Source organism: Salmo trutta, chromosome 30 (genome assembly GCF_901001165.1).
Source record: "Salmo trutta chromosome 30, fSalTru1.1, whole genome shotgun sequence".
Classification (NCBI taxonomy): domain Eukaryota; kingdom Metazoa; phylum Chordata; class Actinopteri; order Salmoniformes; family Salmonidae; genus Salmo; species Salmo trutta.
Genome location: NC_042986.1, coordinates 22,234,350 through 22,253,807, shown reverse-complemented (window position 1 = coordinate 22,253,807; position 19,458 = coordinate 22,234,350). Strand labels below are relative to the sequence as shown.

The 19,458-nt window shown below is 43.3% G+C and overlaps 1 protein-coding gene across 4 annotated transcripts in view; it reads right to left on the bottom strand.

Moving 5' to 3' along the window:
• The window catches only part of vps13d (vacuolar protein sorting 13 homolog D), a 62,230-nt gene that overhangs the window by 8,258 nt on the left and 34,514 nt on the right, over window positions 1-19,458 (bottom strand). For all 4 annotated transcript variants that reach the window (XM_029723388.1, XM_029723390.1, XM_029723391.1 and 1 more), the window contains 11 exons: window positions 17,328-17,436; window positions 16,718-16,888; window positions 16,199-16,303; window positions 15,628-15,777; window positions 15,339-15,491; window positions 14,882-14,978; window positions 14,445-14,593; window positions 14,064-14,198; window positions 9,684-9,851; window positions 2,867-2,999; window positions 2,431-2,626 (listed from right to left, as the gene is read on the bottom strand). In XM_029723388.1, coding sequence (XP_029579248.1) covers window positions 2,431-2,626; window positions 2,867-2,999; window positions 9,684-9,851; window positions 14,064-14,198; window positions 14,445-14,593; window positions 14,882-14,978; window positions 15,339-15,491; window positions 15,628-15,777; window positions 16,199-16,303; window positions 16,718-16,888; window positions 17,328-17,436 — 1,566 coding nt within the window. The remainder of the gene's footprint in view (window positions 1-2,430; window positions 2,627-2,866; window positions 3,000-9,683; window positions 9,852-14,063; window positions 14,199-14,444; window positions 14,594-14,881; window positions 14,979-15,338; window positions 15,492-15,627; window positions 15,778-16,198; window positions 16,304-16,717; window positions 16,889-17,327; window positions 17,437-19,458) is intronic.

The window sequence follows — 19,458 nt, the reverse complement described above, 5'->3', positions numbered from 1 at the left end:
TCTGATTACGGTAGTCATTTTGTCACCCTCATCATGGCAAAGACACGGAGAAATGCATATGATGCAGCTTTCAAGTTGAAGGCGATTGATCTGGCTGTTGGAAAAGGAAATAGAGCTGCTGCACGGGAGCTTGGTCTTAATGAGTCAATGATAAGACGTTGGAAACAGCAGCGTGAGGAATTGACTCAGTGCAAAAAGACAACTAAAGCTTACTGCAAAATTTTTAGTTTTTGTTACAAGCCGTGTTTCGTTAAAGCCTATTTATTTTTGTTACAAGCCGTGTTTCGTTAAAGCCTGTGTAAAGTTCCTTTGTTTCAATGTACCGGTAGGCACCTGCGGCTTAAAGACATGTGCGGCTTATTTATGTTCAAAATAATAATAATTTTTTTAATTCAGTGGGTGCGGCTTATATTCAGGTGCGCTCAATAGTCCGGAAATTACGGTAAATAAAGGTTAAATAAAAAATAAAATCACACACACACACACAAACCTCCCAAACATACACAACACCATTTCCTAGTCTCCCCCCCCCCCCCACAGTGACATGCATTAGTGCAATCTGTTATATTTACCATTCCAAGTACACAAATACCATTGTGCGCTTGGTCTGCCTAACGTATACACACACTGTACATAAATACTGAACAAATGGCTTGAACTCCCAGACAGCCTGTGTAATACAACCTGCCTGTGGCTTTAAAACCAGTGAGAGCTGGAGAGGACAGAGACAGGCTCCAGTGTAACAGTGCTGAGCCCAGTCAATAGGTGTCACACCTTGTGTCCGTGTGAGTTAAAGAGAGTGGCTGTGAGGACCGTTACCTGCCATGCTGCGCTGCTATAGACTCTAATTGGGGGAGAGGCTTGACCCAGCATCAAGCCAGCCGACCCCATTAAAAATGGCAGGTGGCATTTACAAGCACATCTGGTGGGTTTAGTTGGCGTGCACACACAGGAAGGAGTATGTGAGTGTCACACAAAATTCTGAAGAAATACATGAGGCCCTGCACCATATTAAAGTAACTGTCCAGTGTTTTCAGATTTCTATGATATGTGACCTATAATTAATTACATTGAGTGAAATAGTTAGGCATTTTACATTTTATTAAAGGCCCAGTGCAGTCAAACTAGAATGTATTGTGTTTTATATATATTTCCACACTATGAGGTTGGAACAATATTGTGAAATTGTGAAAATGATAATGCCCTTTTAGTGTAAGAGCTGTTTGAAAAGACCACTGGATATTTTTGTCCGTTAGGTGGGATGGAGATTTACATTAGTAAAAAAAGTATAATGTTTTATTTAACCCTTATTTAACTAGGCAAGTCAGTTAAGAACAAATTCTTATTTACAATGACGGCCTACACCAGCCAAACCTGGACGACGCTGGGCCAATAGTGTGCCGCCCTATGGGACTCCCAACCACGGCCGGATGTGATACAGCCTGGATTCGAACCAGGGACTGTAGTGACGTTTCTTGCACTGAGATGCAGTGCCTTAGACTGCTGCGCCGCTCGGAAGTTAATAGACCAATAAGAAAGAGAGTTTCAAATCTCTCTACCAATAACAGCTAGTTTTCCCCTCCCCACTCTCAGACCACACCCACACTGTCCTAACAAAAGTATTGCTTGATACATTTATGTAGTTTGTGTGTTGGGGGGATAGGGTCAGTCTGTTATATCTGGAGTATTTCTCCTGTGTGAATTTAAGTATTTTCTGTCCTATGTGCTCACTCTCTCTCTCACTTCATTGTTAAAAAGCAGCTTTTGTGTGTTGGAATGGTGTGGGCATACCCCAACAACACAATGGTGTGGGCATACCCCAACATCACAATGGTGTAGGCATACCCCAACACCAGAATGATGTGGGCATACCCCAACACCACAATGATGTGGGCATACCCCAACACCAGAATGATGTGGGCATACCCCAACACCAGAATGATGTGGGCATACCCCAACAACACAATGATGTGGGCATACCCCAACAACACAATAATGTGGGCATACCCCAACAACACAATGATGTGGGCATACCCCAACAACACAATGATGTGGGCATACCCCAACAACACAATGATGTGGGCATACCCCAACAACACAATGATGTGGGCATACCCCAACAACACAATGGTGTGGGCATACCCCAACGTCACAATGGTGTGGGCATACCCCAACAACACAATGGTGTGGGCATACCCCAACAACACAATGGTGTGGGCGTATACCGGTCATTAAAGATATTAATGCGAGTAGACCGCTGACTGGCCAGCTCACATCATCCTCTGAGGAAATAGCAAGCATTTTTTAAACGATTGGTTCCCATTGAGAATGGCAGGGATTTAATGGTTATTCTTTGAAAGTTGCCATTTAGGAGTCATTCTTATGGTAAAATTGGTGTTATGACATGTCTCTCCAGGTTTAGGCACTTACCTGTGGTTACTGAGGCTGGCCATGTCTCGGACCGTCTGTGCTGTCTCCGAGGCAAAGTCCAGCGCACCGGCCACCGGCTTGGTCACCGTACCAACCAGACCTTTCCCCAGGCCAGAGAAGAAGCCGCTGACTCCTCCCTCAGTCTTCACCCCCTCCACTGTGGACGTGATGACGCTGGTCAACCCTCCGATGATACCTGTGAGACACCAGATAAGAACCAGGTGTGACTCCTCACGAACAGCTAAATGGATTCTGATGTATTACAGATTAAAAAGGCCTGATAGTTCACACTGTGCAATGGAACCCAGCGGATCCATCTAATGTTTCAGTAATAAAATGCAAGTGCCATATTGAAAGTGAAAGACAGACTACAGTCAGTAGTGGTATTACTACAGTATTATTAGTAGCACTACAGTATTACTGTAATAGTACATACCATGAGCTAATCCATGAATCCCAGCCACCAGATGCTCTCCGCTGGTGGCACCATGGTAACGGATGTACTCTCTTTCGTTCTGATGTCGATTGTCCATGGTCTTGCCCAACCCGTCCGACAAAGTCCCTGCAAACTAAGAAGACACAGAGAGTCTCTTCAGTCAGTCTTTTTCACACCATATGAGCAGAACCCTTCATTTCAAGCATGTTTTATACACAGTATTTGGAAATAGTCTATCACGTCTTAGAAAAGGTGTACCACAAGGCTCAGTTTTGGCCACCCTTCTATATTTATAAATGATTTAAAAATGTATTAAAAAGATGTTACTTTGTTCACTGCAGTTTAATCTGATTCAGGTCGACCACATAGTACAACTCTTTGCTCCCACATGCTATGTAGGGGCCATTAGACCAGTGCAGCCCTCACACTAGGCCTCGCAGTGGAAGGATGGATTGTCCCAGTCAAATACCTTTCAATTCACACAAGCATGATGTCATTCTCTCTTTCCAACTTATAAAGGATACTAACTCAAGCCTAAGCCATCCAACAAAACCACCTAACTCATACTGAAAATGTTGTCAATTTCTTTCTAGTGATGGGGGAAGAAATCGATACAGTATCACAATATTCTTTTTGACAATATTATATAGATAATGACTCCAAGTATTGATCATTTTTTGTTGTTAGTTAATGTTAGCTAGCGCTAGTCGGCTGTTCCTGCGCCAAAACTCTGGTATCTCTTTCTACAGCATGTTCTCCATCTTCTTGAGGCAAAACTTTCATTTCTTCTCTTGTCCCTCTGCAGCAGATATAGTGAGCAATATATTTGAAAAAATCTAAATCGCAATAAAATTGCAGTATTGAATCGCAATTCATATAGAATCACAATACATATCATATCGGCACCTAAGTATCGTGATAATATCATATTGTGAGGTCCCTGGCAATTCCAAGCCCAATTTCTTTCCTTTTACCATTTACCAGTGATTCCTGAGATGAGCTGATGTTGAGTTGCCATATTAAAACACAAATGCGTGTCACATATCCAGAGCTCACAACCTCACTGAGTGAAAAAGTTCTACAGTAGCCCAATGCTGGTGGGCTGGTTCTCATCCCCCACAGCTGAACTAGAGAGACGGGGGGGGGGGGGGACTGATAGAGAAGAAAACAGATTTTACACAGCGCCTGCCTTATCCATCTGGCCAATATATCAGCGAGTCATTTGTCTGCTGGAGTGGAGTGCCTTCACACCCCCATCTTTCCCCAGCGCTGACCTGTCTCTCCCCCTCCGCCTATCCCCTCTCCTCCCTTCCACCCAGCAGGTGCCTGCTGGAAGTGGGTTTGTGTTACGGGGGGAGCTCCCCAGAGGAGGCTGGGTTCTGTGTAAACACACCCGGGCCCTCCGCCACTCTGCAGCCAGCGCCAAGCCTGAACTTGGGATGACCTCGCCAAGCAAAGTCCCCGGAGAGTTCATTGGAAGGCCAGCAGGAACTCTCTCCTTCACAATTTTTTCTTTTAGTCCTCCTCTTTATGAAACTAAACCAATGTTCGTACCAGACCTGTGTCCCAAGGGAGTGAGAGGTGAGGAGTGAGGGGCGAGGGGCGAGGGGTGAGGGGTGAGGAGCGAGGGGTGAGGAGTGAGGGGGAGATAAAGATGCTTTCAAGTTTACACCCCCCCCTCCCCTTCTATGCTGAAGGACACACACAATGTAAACACACACAATGTGAAACTGGGGCCCGTCTGGTGTGTTAACATTGGGTGATCAAGGCAGGGATCTCAGAGATTACATGGAGTGTCAGTCATTAAAGGGGCGAAGGTGCATCAGGTGAAAGTAAACCCAGCAAGGAACAAGGAAACTACATGTGGTTTTACATGTGGTGTGTAGGTGACCAGCTGCAGCATGACACACACACAAACATAAGCACGTGCACACCAATATTTTTTGACCAAGTTCCATTTTCCTATCGATAATTTTGAATTTTCTCAATAAAACCTGCAATAATGTCCTCAATGTAGGCTAGCTATGTATATGGAACGGGTCAAATAGGTCTATATGGCAAGAGTTTTTAGTAGAAGGTCTGCTACCCGGGCCAGGGAATGAGTTGAGCAGACCAACCCATAAAAAGGAGAAAAATAACATCCATAAAGAAAGCATAACAACCATCAAGTGGAAATGCAGAAGCAGTTAGGCCAAAGGTTCATGGCTGTAGAGGCCTACATAAACTAAACTCAGCAAAAAAAGAAACGTCCCCTTTTCAGGACCCTGTCTTTCAAAGATAATTCGTAAAAATCTAAATAACTTCACAGATCTTCATTGTAAAGGGTTTAAACACTTTTTCCCATGCTTGTTCAATGAACCATAAACAATTAATGAACATGCACCTGTGGAACGGTCATTAAGACACTAACAGCTTACAGACGGTAGGCAATTAAGGTCACAGTTATGAAAACGTAGGACACTAAAGAGGCCTTTCTACTGACTCTGAAAAACACCAAAAGAAAGATACCCAGGGTCCCTGCTCATCTGCGTGAACGTGCCTTAGGCTTGCTGCAAGGAGGCATGAGGACTGCAGATGTGGTCAGGGCAATAAATTGCAATGTCCGTACTGTGAGACACCTAAGACAGCGCTACAGGGAGACAGGACGGACAGCTGATCGTCCTCGCAGTGGCAGACCACGTGTAACAACACCTGCACAGGATCGGTACGTCCGAACATCATACCTTCGGCACAGGTACAGGATGGCAACAACAACTGCCCGAGTTACAGCAGGAACGCACAATCACTCCATCAGTGCTCAGACTGTCCGCAATAGGCTGAGAGAGACTGGACTGAAGTCTTGTAGGCCTGTTGTAAAGCAGGTCCTCACCAGACATCACCGGAAACAACGTCGTCTTTGGGCACAAACCCACCGTCGCTGGTCCAGACAGGACTGGCAAAAAGTGCTCTTCATTGACAAGTCGCGGTTTTGTCTCACCAGGGGTCATGGTCGGATTCGCGTTTATCGTCGAAGGAATGAGCCTGTACTGAGGCCTGTACTCTGGAGTGGGATCGATTTGGAGGTGGAGGGTCTGTCATGGTCTGGGGCGGTGTGTCACAGCATCATCAGACTGAGCTTGTTGTCATTGCAGGCAATCTCAATGCTGTGCGTTACAGGGAAGACATCCTCCTCCCTCATTTGGTACCCTTCCTGCAGGCTCATCCTGACATGACCCTCCAGCATGACAATGCCACCAGCCATACTGCTCGTTCTGTGTGCGATTTCCTGCAAGACAGGAATGTCAGTGTTTTGTTATGGCCAGCAAAGAGCCCGGATCTCAATCCCATTGAGTACGTCTGGGACCTGCTGGATCGGAGGGTGAGGGCTAGGGCCATTCCCCCCAGAAATGTCCGGGAACTTGCAGGTGCCTTGGTGGAAGAGTGGGGTAACATCTCACAGCAAGAACTGGCAAATCTGGTGCAGTCCATGAGGAGGAGATGCACTGCAGTACTTAAAACCTCTCTGGGGTATGTGGGACGCTATTCAACAGCCAGTGAAATAGCACGGCGCCAAATTCAAAACAACAAAAATCTCATAATTCAAATTTCTCAAACATACAACTATTATATCCCATTTTAAAAGATACACTCCTCGTTAATCCAACCACATTGTCCGATTTCAAAAAGGCTTTACGACAAAAACACAACATTAGATTATGTTAGGACAGCGCCTAGAAAATAAAAACCACACAGCCATTTTCCAAGCAAGGAGAGGCGTCACAAAAAACAGAAATACAGCTAAAATTAATCACTAACCTTTGATGATCTTCATCAGATGGCACTCATAGGACTTCATGTTACACAATACATCTATGTTTTGCTCGATAAAGTTCATATTTATATCCAAAAACCCCATTTTACATTGGCGTGTAATGTTCAGAAATGTTTCGCCTCCCAAAACTTCCGGTGAATGAGCACATCAATTTACAGAAATACTCATCATAAACATTGATAAAATATTCAACTGTTATTCAAAGAATTATAGATACACTTCTCCTTAATGCAACCGCTGTGTCAGATTTCAAAAAAGCTTTACGGCGAAAGCAAATTTTGCAATAATCTGAGTACAGCGCTCAGATGTCAAAACAAGCCATACAGATACCCGCCATTTTGGAGTCAACAGAAATGACAAAAATTACATTATAAATATTCACTTACCTTTGATGATCTTCATCGGAATGCACTCCCAGGGATCCCAGTTCCAGAATAAATGTTTGTTTTGTTCGATAAAGTTCATCTTTATGTCCAAATACCTCCATTTTGTTTGCGCATTCAGTCGAGTAATCCAAATCCACTGTGCTCGCGCAGTAAGTTCAGATGAAAAGTCAAAAAAGTTATATTACAGTTCGTAGAAACATGTCAAACGATGTATAGAATCAATCTTTAGGATGTTTTTATCATAAATATTCCATAATATTCCAACCGGACGATTCCTTTGTCTTCAGAAATGAAAAGGAACACACCTAACTCTCAGTCATCTGATTCCAATGTATTTTATTCTCTCCCCATTCACAGTAGAATCATGAAACAACATTCTAAAGACTGTTGACATCTAGTGGAAGCCTTAGGAAGTGCAAAATGACCCCATTGACACTGTATACTGGATAGGGAATCACTTGAAAAACTTCAAAACCTCAGATTTCCACACTTCCTGGTTGGATTATTTCTCAGGTTTTTGCCTGCCATATGAGTTATGTTATACTCACAGACATCATTCAAACAGTTTTAGAAACTTCAGAGTGTTTTCTAATAATATGCATATCCTACCTTTTGGGCCTGAGAAGCAGGCAGTTTACTACGGGCACGCTTTTCATCCGGACGTCAAATACTGCCCCCTACCCCGATGAAGTTAATGCAGCTGGTGGCCACACCAGATACTGACTGGTACTTTGGATTTTGAACTTCCCTTTGTTCAGGGACACATTATTCCATTTCTGTTAGTCACATGTCTGTGGAACTCGTTCAGTTTATGTCTCAGTTGTTAAATCTGGTTATGTTCATACAAATATTTACACAAGTTAAGTTTTCTGAAAAGAAACGCAGTTGACAGTGAGAGGACGCTTCTTTTTCTGCTGAGTTTATATGAGGACGCTGCCACAAGTGAGAAATTATGCACAATTAGATGACTGGTTTAACATAGTTAAGTGACAAAACTAGTGTTTTGCTTCTTTTTGACACCATACTTCTTGAGCTGATTTAAATTAGTTAATAACAAGGTAATTCATTTCATCAAGACACTTAAATACCATTGGGAGATTAACTTTTTTCCATTGAATACTGTGGCATGGAATTTTTATAAGGCACACATCTTGGCAAGTCATTTTTATTAGAAGTTGGAAACCCCTGTGTGTGTGTGTGTGTGTGTGTGTGTGTGTGTGTGTGTGGGGGGGGGGGGGGGCATGCCCGTGTGCATAGGGGCTCCTCCTACTTTGTTGTTGTTCAGCAAACAAAGCGATTGTTCACAAGGGGGAAATAATTTGATTGGAAGAAAGAAAAACATGAAAGTAAACTAATGATGACATTTTGTTTTTATTCAGAGAGGGAGGAGTATGTCAAGTCAGTGGAGAAGAAGTCATCCTTCATTTTCAGGAGAGCAAACGTTACAGGACACTGCCTTGACAGAGTGTTTAGGCTCGCAGCTACAAAGATTTCAAACCAGTCAACAGGAGCAGAGCTGCCTTAAACTAGGATTATGGATTAGCCTCAATGGGAAAAGTTGGTGTGCCAGGATCTCACAACCTCAATGTGTGTGTTCCCGAGCGTAGGCAGACACAGGGATTCCATTTGCAATAAGAAACAGCAAGTTACAGTTGCAAAGCAGAGCAGAGCTGAAATCTGGGGCAGGACGCGAGTGGTGTGTGTGGGCCTGGGGCCATGGGCTGGTCAAGAGCTAGGACAAGGGCTGTGTGGCCGGGCCTACTGGCTGTCTGATATTCATGACATCAATGCCGCAGCACAAATACGAGTAAATTGCCGTGCAGGGAGAGGGGACAAAGAGAGACAGAGAGAGGGGGAGGGAGGGAATGAGAGAGCGCTAGAGCACAGAAAGAGAGCGAGCTGACTGACATTAAGCTGGCTGACACAGCTTGGCAGGGGGAGTGTGTGGGGCGGCCTTTATCTTCCAGAGGGCTGCTGAGAGCTGGCTGAGGATAGGGGAGAGAGGAGGACTTGGGGCTAAATGACTGGGTTCTGGACTGACAACGTTCCAAAACCAGAATGGGTCCTTTAGCTTGGAACAGTGCCCCCCAGGACACGTCTCATTGTAATGTAAAGGAACTGATTACTGTTCAGGGACAGAATGGCCAAAGGGTTGGGGCATTACACTGGTCCTTGGAAGGTTACTGATAAAGAAAATAGAACATATACAGACCTGCTATAAAAGCGTAATATCCTCTATGTATTCACTAAGAGTATCCATTAAATATAACAATATTTTAGATGTTTGCTAAGAGTTGGTCAGCCCTAGGGTCAGGTAGTTACACAACTGTAATGCTCTTGAGCCTTCTGTGCTGTTTACCTCCTATCCTGGAAGCCACATAACATTTAGTGACAGAGCTGATACACGCACTGATCCATCAAAGTAAGCAGAGGCCAATTTCATTGGAAAGTGATAGAAAAGCCTCAGCGCACAGAACAACCTGTGTGTGTGTGTGTGCCTCATTTCAGCATAGTAGTGGGACACTGGGACACCTACTGTAATTTCATAATTCAAAGTTAAACACAATCAACATCAACCCTGAGCGCAAGTAAACAGGAAGGTAAACCCCAACAACGATACCTTGGCGGCGGAGTTGGACACTCCGTGGGTGACGTTGCGGATGAGCCCGCCCACATTGCCGTACTTGATAAGCTCGGAGACGCCCTCGGTGACATCATTGAGCAGTCCCATGGGGTTCCCCAGGAAGTCCACCGAGCCGAGGATCTGGGCCGCCTGGCTAATCAGCTCCTGAAGAGGAACACATCAAAAGGGATTGGCTGTGAAGTGCAACAGCAACAAAACCTGATTGGCTGTGAGATGCAGCAGCACCTGATTAGTTACCTCACTGTGACCAGGGCTTGAATGGAAGTTTGAAGTGAAGCATTGACCCATTGGCCAGACACTAGAAAAAGTTTCATTTAAAACAATCAGTATGGATAATACTTGCAAAGAGCCTCCTCCTCCTCAGTCCTGCCGGGATTGTTTTGGGGGGATAATTTGTTTTATGTTGTCTCACCAAAGCAGTCTCTGTTTAATAGAGAGCTCTACATTTGAGCTGTTATTAAGTAGTAGAACAGATGGTAAACATGGGATTGTTTTTGATATTACAACAGAGCGCACAAGGCAGATCATATTCCAGAAGTATTTTACCCTTTGGCATTCCCACATCATATGGAAGAAGGTGCCCTGAGTGTCATTAGAGCAGAGAGTACAATTATGTGATGGTTTGGCTTCGATTTGATATCATTTCCAGGGAGGAAAATAAGTTCTGTGAATTTCTGGAAGATAAAGCTATATTGTGCCATATTGTTTGCCAATTGAGAACATTGTTGAATGATTGTAGATCTTTATTCCATAATCTGTAAATTTAAAGAGGCTTGGATGAAGCCTTTATTAGAAGGGAATACATTTCAGAGACGAGACCTCTTTTTCAGAGCAATACCTTATGAAAGGTATAAAGGCTTATCTTCGTTTCCCAAGGTATCACCAAACGTAATTGTAAGTAGAAAAATAACAAGGTGCCAGGCAGGTTGTGCTTTTGTTGGATGCCTTCGAATGCGCAGGGACCCTCATCCCCAAGAATGTCTGAAAGTCTGTGCACTCCATTGTCATGCCACAGGGGAAAGCAGATAGGGCCTCCCACCCGGAGACCAAGATTATGGAAAACAAACAGAAATGGTGTGTGAAATGATAGGGCCAAATCTTAATTTAGATTGTTTCAGAAGAACATTGGAATAAATTAGGTCTTGTAATCTGTGCGGGTGAAAACATTTTCTTCTATGGGAGGCCATGACAAGCAAGCTTCTGGATTTAACCAAGTAGCAAGAGAACGCAGAGCAAGGACCAAGTCTACCATTGGAAGATTGGGAGGCTTAGTCCACCTGAGGTTTTTTGTCTCTGTAATATGGAGGTGGTGCTATGGGGAGCATTGAACTGAAACAATTTTTTGTGGAAGGATGTTGATTTGAACAATTGAAATGAATTGGGAGATGTAGTCCATCTACATACATCTGTTTCTACATCTTTAAAGACTTCAAATGATTCAATACTATCTTTTGCAACGGGGGATACATTTCAACACCCAGATATATAAAATTGTGGACCACTGGGATATTTAAAGGAACAGACGACTCTGGGTCTATTGTTTAGTGGTAATAATGCAGACCCTCAATTGATCTTGTATCCTGCAATTTTGCTAAAAAAACTGAAGATATCTAAAAGGTGGGGAAGAGACTGAGGAACTTTCTGGAAGAATAATAATGTAATCAGCATATAGCGATAAGTGATGTTTGGTGCCATAGATTATGACAGGATCATGGCAGACTGATTGGCGTGCTGTCTGGGCTATGGGTTCAACAGATAAGACAAATGACAACGAAGAAAGAGGACAGCCCTGGAGAGAACTGACGGGAGCAGATGTTTCCAGTTAGAGCCATTGCAGATTGGTTAGCGTAAGGGTTTGAATCATTGACATAAAATAATCCCTGATACCCAATGTAGTGTAACACTTAATGAAAATGACATTCTAGACGATCAAAAGCCTTTTCTGCATCAAGTGAGAGAACTGCATTATGAGACTCAGCACTATCTGATGCTTTGATGATATAGGAGGCGGTGAATATTATCAGCCACGAGGCGTACTTTTATAAAACCTGTTTGGTTGTTATGAACTAGAGTGGTCATAAAGTTTAATATCTGCATTGAGCAGAAAAAGGGGGTGATAGCAAAAACATATAAGAAGGGTCTTTGTCCTTTAAAAGCAGTGAAATAATGTCAATATCATTTTTCGAGAATTAACCGTTCGTTGGTGACAGCAGAGTGAATCATATCTAATGATTGGCAGAATGTGATGTAAAATTTAGGTGATATGCCATCCAGCCCCAGATGCATTCGGAAAGTATTCAGACCCCTTGCCTTTTTCCACATTTTGTTACATTACAGCCTTATTCTAAAATGTATTATACTGTTTTTTCCCCCCTCATCATTCTATACACAATTCCCCATAATGACAGGTTTTTAGATTTGTGTGCAAATGTATTAAAAATAAAAACAGAAATATTACTTCAAATAAGTATTCAGACCCTTTACTCAGTACTTTGTTGAAGCACCTTTGGCAGCGATTACAGCCTCGAGTCTTCTTGGGGATGACACTACAAGCTTGGCACACCTGTATTTGGGGAGTTTCTCCCATTCTTCTCTGCAGATCCTCTCAAGCTCTGTCAGGTTGGATGGGGAGTGTTGCTGCACAGCTATTTTCAGGTCTCTCCAGAGATGTTAGTTCGGGTTCAAGTCCGGGCTCTGGCTGGGCCCTCAAGGACATTCAGAGACTTGTCCCGAAGTGACTCCTGCGTTGTCTTGGCTGTGTGCTTAGGGCCGTTGTCCTGTTGGAAGGTGAACCTTTGCACCAGTCTGAGGTACTGAACGCTCTGGAACAAGTTTTCATCTCTCTGAACTTTGCTCCTTTCATCTTTCCCTTGATCCTGACAAGTCTCACAGTCCCTGCCTCTGAAAAACATCCCCCACAGCGTGACGCTGCCACCACCATGCTTCACCCTAAGGATGGTGCCAGGTTTCCTCCAGACGTGACGCTTGGCATTCAGGCCAAAGAGTTCAATCTTGGTTTAATCAGACCAGAGAATCTTTTTTCTCCTGGTCTGAGAGTCTTTAGGTGCCTTTTGGCAATCTCCAAGTGGGATGTCACGTGCCTTTTACTGAGGAGCGGCTTCTGTCTGGCGACTCTACCATAAAGGCCTGATTGGTGGAGTGCTGCAGAAATTGTTGTCCTTCTGGAAGGTTCTCTCATCTCCACAGAGGAACTCTGGAGCTCTGTCAGAGACCATCTGATTCTTGGTCACCTTCCTGACCAAGGCCCTTCTCCCCCGATTGCTTAGTTTGGCCGGGCTTCTTGCTCTAGGAAGAGTCTGGGTGGTTCCAAACTACTTCCATTTAAGAATGATGGAGGCCACTGTATTCTTGAGGACTTTCAATGCTACAGACATTTTTTGGTACCTTTCCCCAGATCTGAGCCTTGACACAATCCTGTCTTGGAGCTTTACGGACAATTCCTTCAACCTCATGGCTTGGTTTTTGCTCTGACATGCACTGTCAACTGTAGGAACTTATATAGACAGGGGCGTTCCTTTCCAAATCATGTCCAATCAATTGAATTTACCACAGTTGTACTCCAATCAAGTTGTAGAAACATCAAGGATGATCAATGGAAACAGGATGCACCTGAGCTCAATTTTGAGTCTCATAGCAAAGGGTCTGAATACTTATGTAAATGAGGTATCTGTTTTTCATTTGTAATAAATTAGCTAAAATGTCTTAAAACCTGTTTTCACTTTGTCATTACGGGGTATTGTGTGTAGATTGATGAGGAAAAATATGTATTTAATACATTTTAGAACAAGGCTGTAACGTGACAAAATGTGGAGAAGGGAATACTTTCCGAATGCCCTGTACATTTATTCATATTTTTTGTTGCTCTGGCAGTGTTATAAGGGCATCTAATGAGTGACAGGCATCCAAGGAAAGGCGTGGGAGATGTTAAGGTTTTAGAAAGTGATTGTAGGTCACATCTGAGCAGTACAAATTGGAATAAAATGTCTGAAATGTATTATTCATTTCAGTTGGATCTGTAATAGTGTTCCCATTAGGTCATTTAATTGAAGCTATGTTCGCAAACTGCTCGTTGCTCTTAAGTTTCAAAGTGAGTAAATGAGTAGGTCATGCACCATTTACATAATAATTTAGTCTTGTTCTATGTAAAAGGACATCTGCTTGGTGTCTGAGTAACTGGTTGAGGTCTGCCGGGATAATATGTATCACCAAAATTGAAAGTTACAACAGATTGCCACCTTTAGCTGCTTATTGAATGCTAAAGCCATATGCATCATTTTGGAATATGCCATTACATATCACCTCCAGTGAAAGTCTGTCTGTTCATTTTCCCCTCACCTCTCTGAAGTGCTTGAGGATGTCGTTGATGATGATCTCCTGCGTCTCGTAAGGGTGGACCCGGGTGAAGGGGTACATGTTGATCACTGCATCCTCGAACCGTATCAGCGGGATACCCAGGGTTCCCTTGAGGGCCTGCAGAGAGCACAGAGCACTTTTAGAACAAGCACAAGAAAATTGTCTGGGTGGATCAACAACATTCTAGGTACGTGGAGAATCATGTACATTTGTTTGTCTTATAATGCCGACCAATTAAGTCAAAGAGAAAACCAACAGGCAAAGGCAGACATATGAATGCAGAAAGCACGCTATGCTTCTCTGTAAGAATATCCCGGTGCGGCTCTGTATAATTTCTTTGTACTGAATTTAGTAACCTTTTACCTTGAGGTCAGGCGGGAGCTTGTGAGAGGTGAACACACTCAGCTTGACCTGAGGGAGGCTGATCTTCAGGTTCTCAAAGTAGTAGCGCTTGGGAGCTCCCTGGTCATCACTGGCCTTCTCATACAGACTCTCATCCAACCTCTCCAGTTCTGGAAATATAAGACAGACAATCAACACTGACCATCCCAAATACAAGATACACACACAGCAGACAGACACACCACCTGTTCTTCATAAATGGTACTAACTAACAAACTGTCTGATAAATCATATAATAGTGTTGATCATCATGGTCAACAGGCCTTATACATGTATTATACAATGATGTCTATAGTCACTTATACACGGTCCGCTTATAAATGACTATATATAGAATGCCTCTCGTACAGTCCAAAAACCTGTCAAGATGTCCGTTCAGGAACCAGGGGTCTACCCACCTGCCTCTGTGTGGCCGTAACCAAAGAAGCTGAGCAGCTTCAGCAGGAGTTTCTCCTCGATGATGACAGTGAAGCGCCTCGCTGTCACCATGAGATGCTGCGCAGAAAACACTTCGTCATGACCTCAGTATTACAACATCTCAGCCTTAACAGTCATTCAGTTTAGAAACACTCATGAACTTGCCTCCTTTGTAGACCGTTAGCTAATGCTTACTGTATGGCAAACGGAAACTAGTTTGAATTTGCTAGCAAGTGTAAGTGATCGTTCACATGGGTCGTATTCATTGGGGCACACATTACAAAAATGTAAAAATCTAGCATTTCTTATTGGACAAGACATGGTAGTCACTCCCTGTTTCAATTTGTTTCCTTCAATTTCCTGCCTAATGAATAAGACCCTGATTGAGTCGGGCCATGCCTGAGGTGCTGTGAAGTGAACTTGGCAGTCAGGCCTTACCTTGAAGAGGTCGGTGAGAATGAGGTTGCTGGGGACCTTAACAGAGTTGATCTGTAGGGCGGCGCCAGTGTCCACGATGCTGCTCTCACTACTGGAGCCTGGGGAAACACAGAGCATCACCGGCTGAGTGGTGCCCAGGAGCTGATTATCCACCTGGTGGAGGAGAGGGAGAAAAAGAGCGAAAGACGCAATCAATACATGTAGGAACAACTACAAATCAAACTCCTCAGTTGATAGTTAAAAGGTGCACTAAAGGGGTTAAGAATATGAATGGTTTAGGAGGGGTTACCTGGATGTTCTGGATGCTCAGCTCCAGCACCTCGTTGGCAGCGGTGCGAGTGAAGTGGACGTCTATACCCGACAACGTAGTGAACACCAGCTCCTCTGGCAGCTTGTTAACCAGGGAGAGACCCACGCCTTCCTCCAAGTTCACCAACACCTGACCATCAGACAAGACGGACAGACGGAGAGACAGACAGAATGGTGGTCATGATAGGTTAGCCTTATGTGAGAATCCTACAATGATTTAGCAAAATTTCTCGCATGTTATGCAAGGGCTTGCAAATTTCACCAATCACTGCACTATTACTGCATAAAACAATCAAATAATCGCAATATTTCCACATAAAATAATTAAACAAAGCAACAAGTCAATAAATCTTTTCCCTCATCAGTGCATTTATGACAAATTTGATAAAATTATTACAAATTGCGATGCAAAATGTCATTATTGCCATGGCAAAATGAAGCATTTAGTCCGGCAATGATCACAAAAAATCCTTGAGGGACTTAAAGGTCTTTGCTATGGGTAGGAAGAGGAAATATATTTTTATACACATTTAAATGGTTAGTAAGTGTACCTCCAGTTCCTGCTCTGGCTTCTTCTTCTGAATGTTGTCTTTGTTCTGGTCCTCCTCTGTGCTTGGGGACGTCCGGTTCATTCGCCGCTGGTTGAAGTCACTGATCTACAGTAACAACAGCATTACATACAGCCAGTCAGGATACTGTAATTACCGGCAGACATGGAACCAACATGAAAGTATTGAAACGACAAAGTCAACTGTACAGGGTCAGAACTGAATTCCATACAAGAGCTAGATAATCAAACATTGATGCAGGTGACCACCTCATGAAGCTGGTTGAGAGAATGCCAAGAGTGTGCAAAGCTGTCATCAAGGCAAAGGGTGGCTACTTTGAAGAAACTCAAATATAAAATATATTTTAGTTACTAAATGGTTCCATATGTGTTATTTCATAGTTTTGATGTCTTCACTACTATCCTATGTAGACAATAGTAAAAATAAAGAAAAACCCTTGAATGAGTAGGTGTCCCCAAACCTTTGTCTGGTACTATATATCCAAATACACCCAAAACTAACCTGCAGCACTCGTGTGGGTCCGTCCGGCAGGACTTGGACAGACAGCACCCCAGAGCCAGGCCTCATCTTCTGGTTGATGAACTGCTGCTCTGGGCCCAGCTCCAGCAGGCCTGCAGCCGGCCCCAGCACCACCTCTGCCCCGTCAAACAGCCCCTCCACACCACCGTTCGCCTGAGGGGTAGGGTCAGAGGTCAACACAGAGGGGCACATTAAATAAAAATGTAGCTATATTCGGATTGGAAACAATGTTTGATGAACTTTGTTTTAGATGTCTACATACAGTATAGGCCTAATATACTAGCTAAGTGTTTCTAAGCTTCGTAGGTCACATAGACACTTTTGACAATGTACTCTAATCATAAGAACCTTATTCAATAGCATTATGAAGTACTTATTACACATTTCAACACATTCACCTGTAAATTAAGTGTTACTTAATCTCTGAAAAATCCTATTAAGTGTTTAACAATGCAAGATTAGATACCAAAACCTAATTAATTCTGCAATTATAATCAGATAAGAATTTGATATGGACAGCTAAAATAAAGTGTACCAGCAAAAGTATGTTTGATCAGCAGTTAGTAAGAGGCGTTCTGTGGGAACTACCCACCTGTACCACCAGCCGGGGCAGGCCACAGGTCAGCATGCCTGATGAGAAGTGCCATGTCTGGGTGGTGCTGCGCCGCGGGTCTGGCCTTCTCAGCATCAAGGGCTCATAGCTAGGGGAAAGGGGAGGGAGAGAGGACAATGATGTCAGATACAGGTAAATATGAACAGAAAAAAAATTGTGCAACAATTTCTAAGATTTTACTGAGTTACAGTTCATATAAGGAAATCAGTAAATTGAAATAAATTCATTAGGCCCTAATCTATGGATTTTACATGACTGGGAATACAGATAGGCATCTGTTGGTCACAGAAAAAAAAGGTAGGGGCGTGGATAGGGCTGTGGGGGTCACAAAATTGTCAGCCGGTGATTGACAAGCAAATAACAGTCGGTCTTACGGTAATTGACCGTTAATTAACATAAAACACACATAGCCTAGAAGCCACTGATGTAGACCTTTGGAACATTTACATTTTAAAAGTCTAATAAATCCATGTGATATAGCCTACACCATCACAATAAATCCATTACCTATTTTAGACAGGTCTAATGAAACATGATATGAAGAAAATGTAGTCCATTTCAGAAGAACAGAACAGCATACTCTGAGTTGTCCTCATGTTAGGTCCTGATCCGGCTATACCAAATAGCTGTGAGCTACAATAGTTCATTTAGCAGACAAGTTTTGCTTAGATTTCCGTGGCATTATTTTATAGCATGAAAAATACAATTGAGCGCTCCTAAAAAAATCCATTCCTTTTGTGGCCAGTGGCCGTTGTGCCCTTCTCCCCTAGTGCTGCATGCTCGGAAGCATCTCCCTCACATGTCTATCCATCACGTGATCGGGTCTTTCTCACAGGCTACAAGTGAAGACAGACAGATCGGGGACGCAACTGCATGCGTCCTTATCCAATTCCAAGGTGCATATTGAAGATATTGGAAGAACTGTCCACATTACTTTTCGTCAGCCAACAAGATGAGTAGGCCGAATGAAAAGCACAAGCCTATGTCAATCTACTATCCCCCATAATAAAAAAGTCAACCTATTCTATGCAAGAAATAAATATTCCAAACATAGTCTGGGACAGATATGGGATGCAATAGATCCCAAATTAATACAGCCGCTAGCATCTAAAAAAACTTTTTACGCAATGTGGCTGACACAACAGATCAGAACGTTTAGATTAAAATGTTGATAAACTATTAGTCTATTTCTTCACATTATAAGCTTAGCAATGCACACATGGCAGTAGGCTATAAAAGCAAATGTTCCATTAGCAGGAAAACACCATTATCAAAACACGTCATCTACAGTATGCACTTAAATAGCAAATGGAAAACGCTTTTCCTGTGGTTCATTTTCATGCCAGCCAGGTAGGCTATACTCCTGTTGTAAATATAAGCAATGTGCTTAATATTAGGAAATAAATCAATAAATCAATAAATATAGTAGGCCTAGCCTACAGAAAGCTGGTGGGATCCTCCTCTCAGAGGCCATCACTCCATTTTCTCATGCAATTGCATAGCCTATAGAAATGTTGCGCAACATGAGCTCATGGGCTCTGATGAAGTGTTTGATAAGATTTTCGATTACATTTGCAATGATGTCAGAGTGATAGAGGGACAATAGAGTGCTGAGTAGCAGGCAGTTTGGTAGGCTACTAACGACCAGCAGGAGCATCAGCGCTTGGAGAAGCCTAATTACTGTGACTAAACAGTCATGTGGAATTTGACTACCTTCATGATTCGTGACCGCCAGTGTGGCTGTAATACAATCACCTCAACAGGCCTAGGCGTGGATCAGAAAAGCAGTCAGTATCTGGTATAACCACCATTTGCCTCATGCAGCGCAACACATCTCCTTCGCATAGAGTTGATTAGGCTGTTGATTATGGCCTGTGTTGTCCCACTCCTCTTCAATGGCTGTGCGAAGTTGCTGGATATTGGCGGGAACTGGAACACGGTGTCGTACACATCGATCCAGAGCATCCCAAACATGCTCAATGGGTGACATGTCTGGTGAGTGTGCAGGCCATGGAAGAACTGGGACATTTTCAGCTTCCAGGAATTGTGTGCAGATGCATGCGACATGGGGCCGTGCATTATCATGCTGAAATATGAGGTGATGACAACA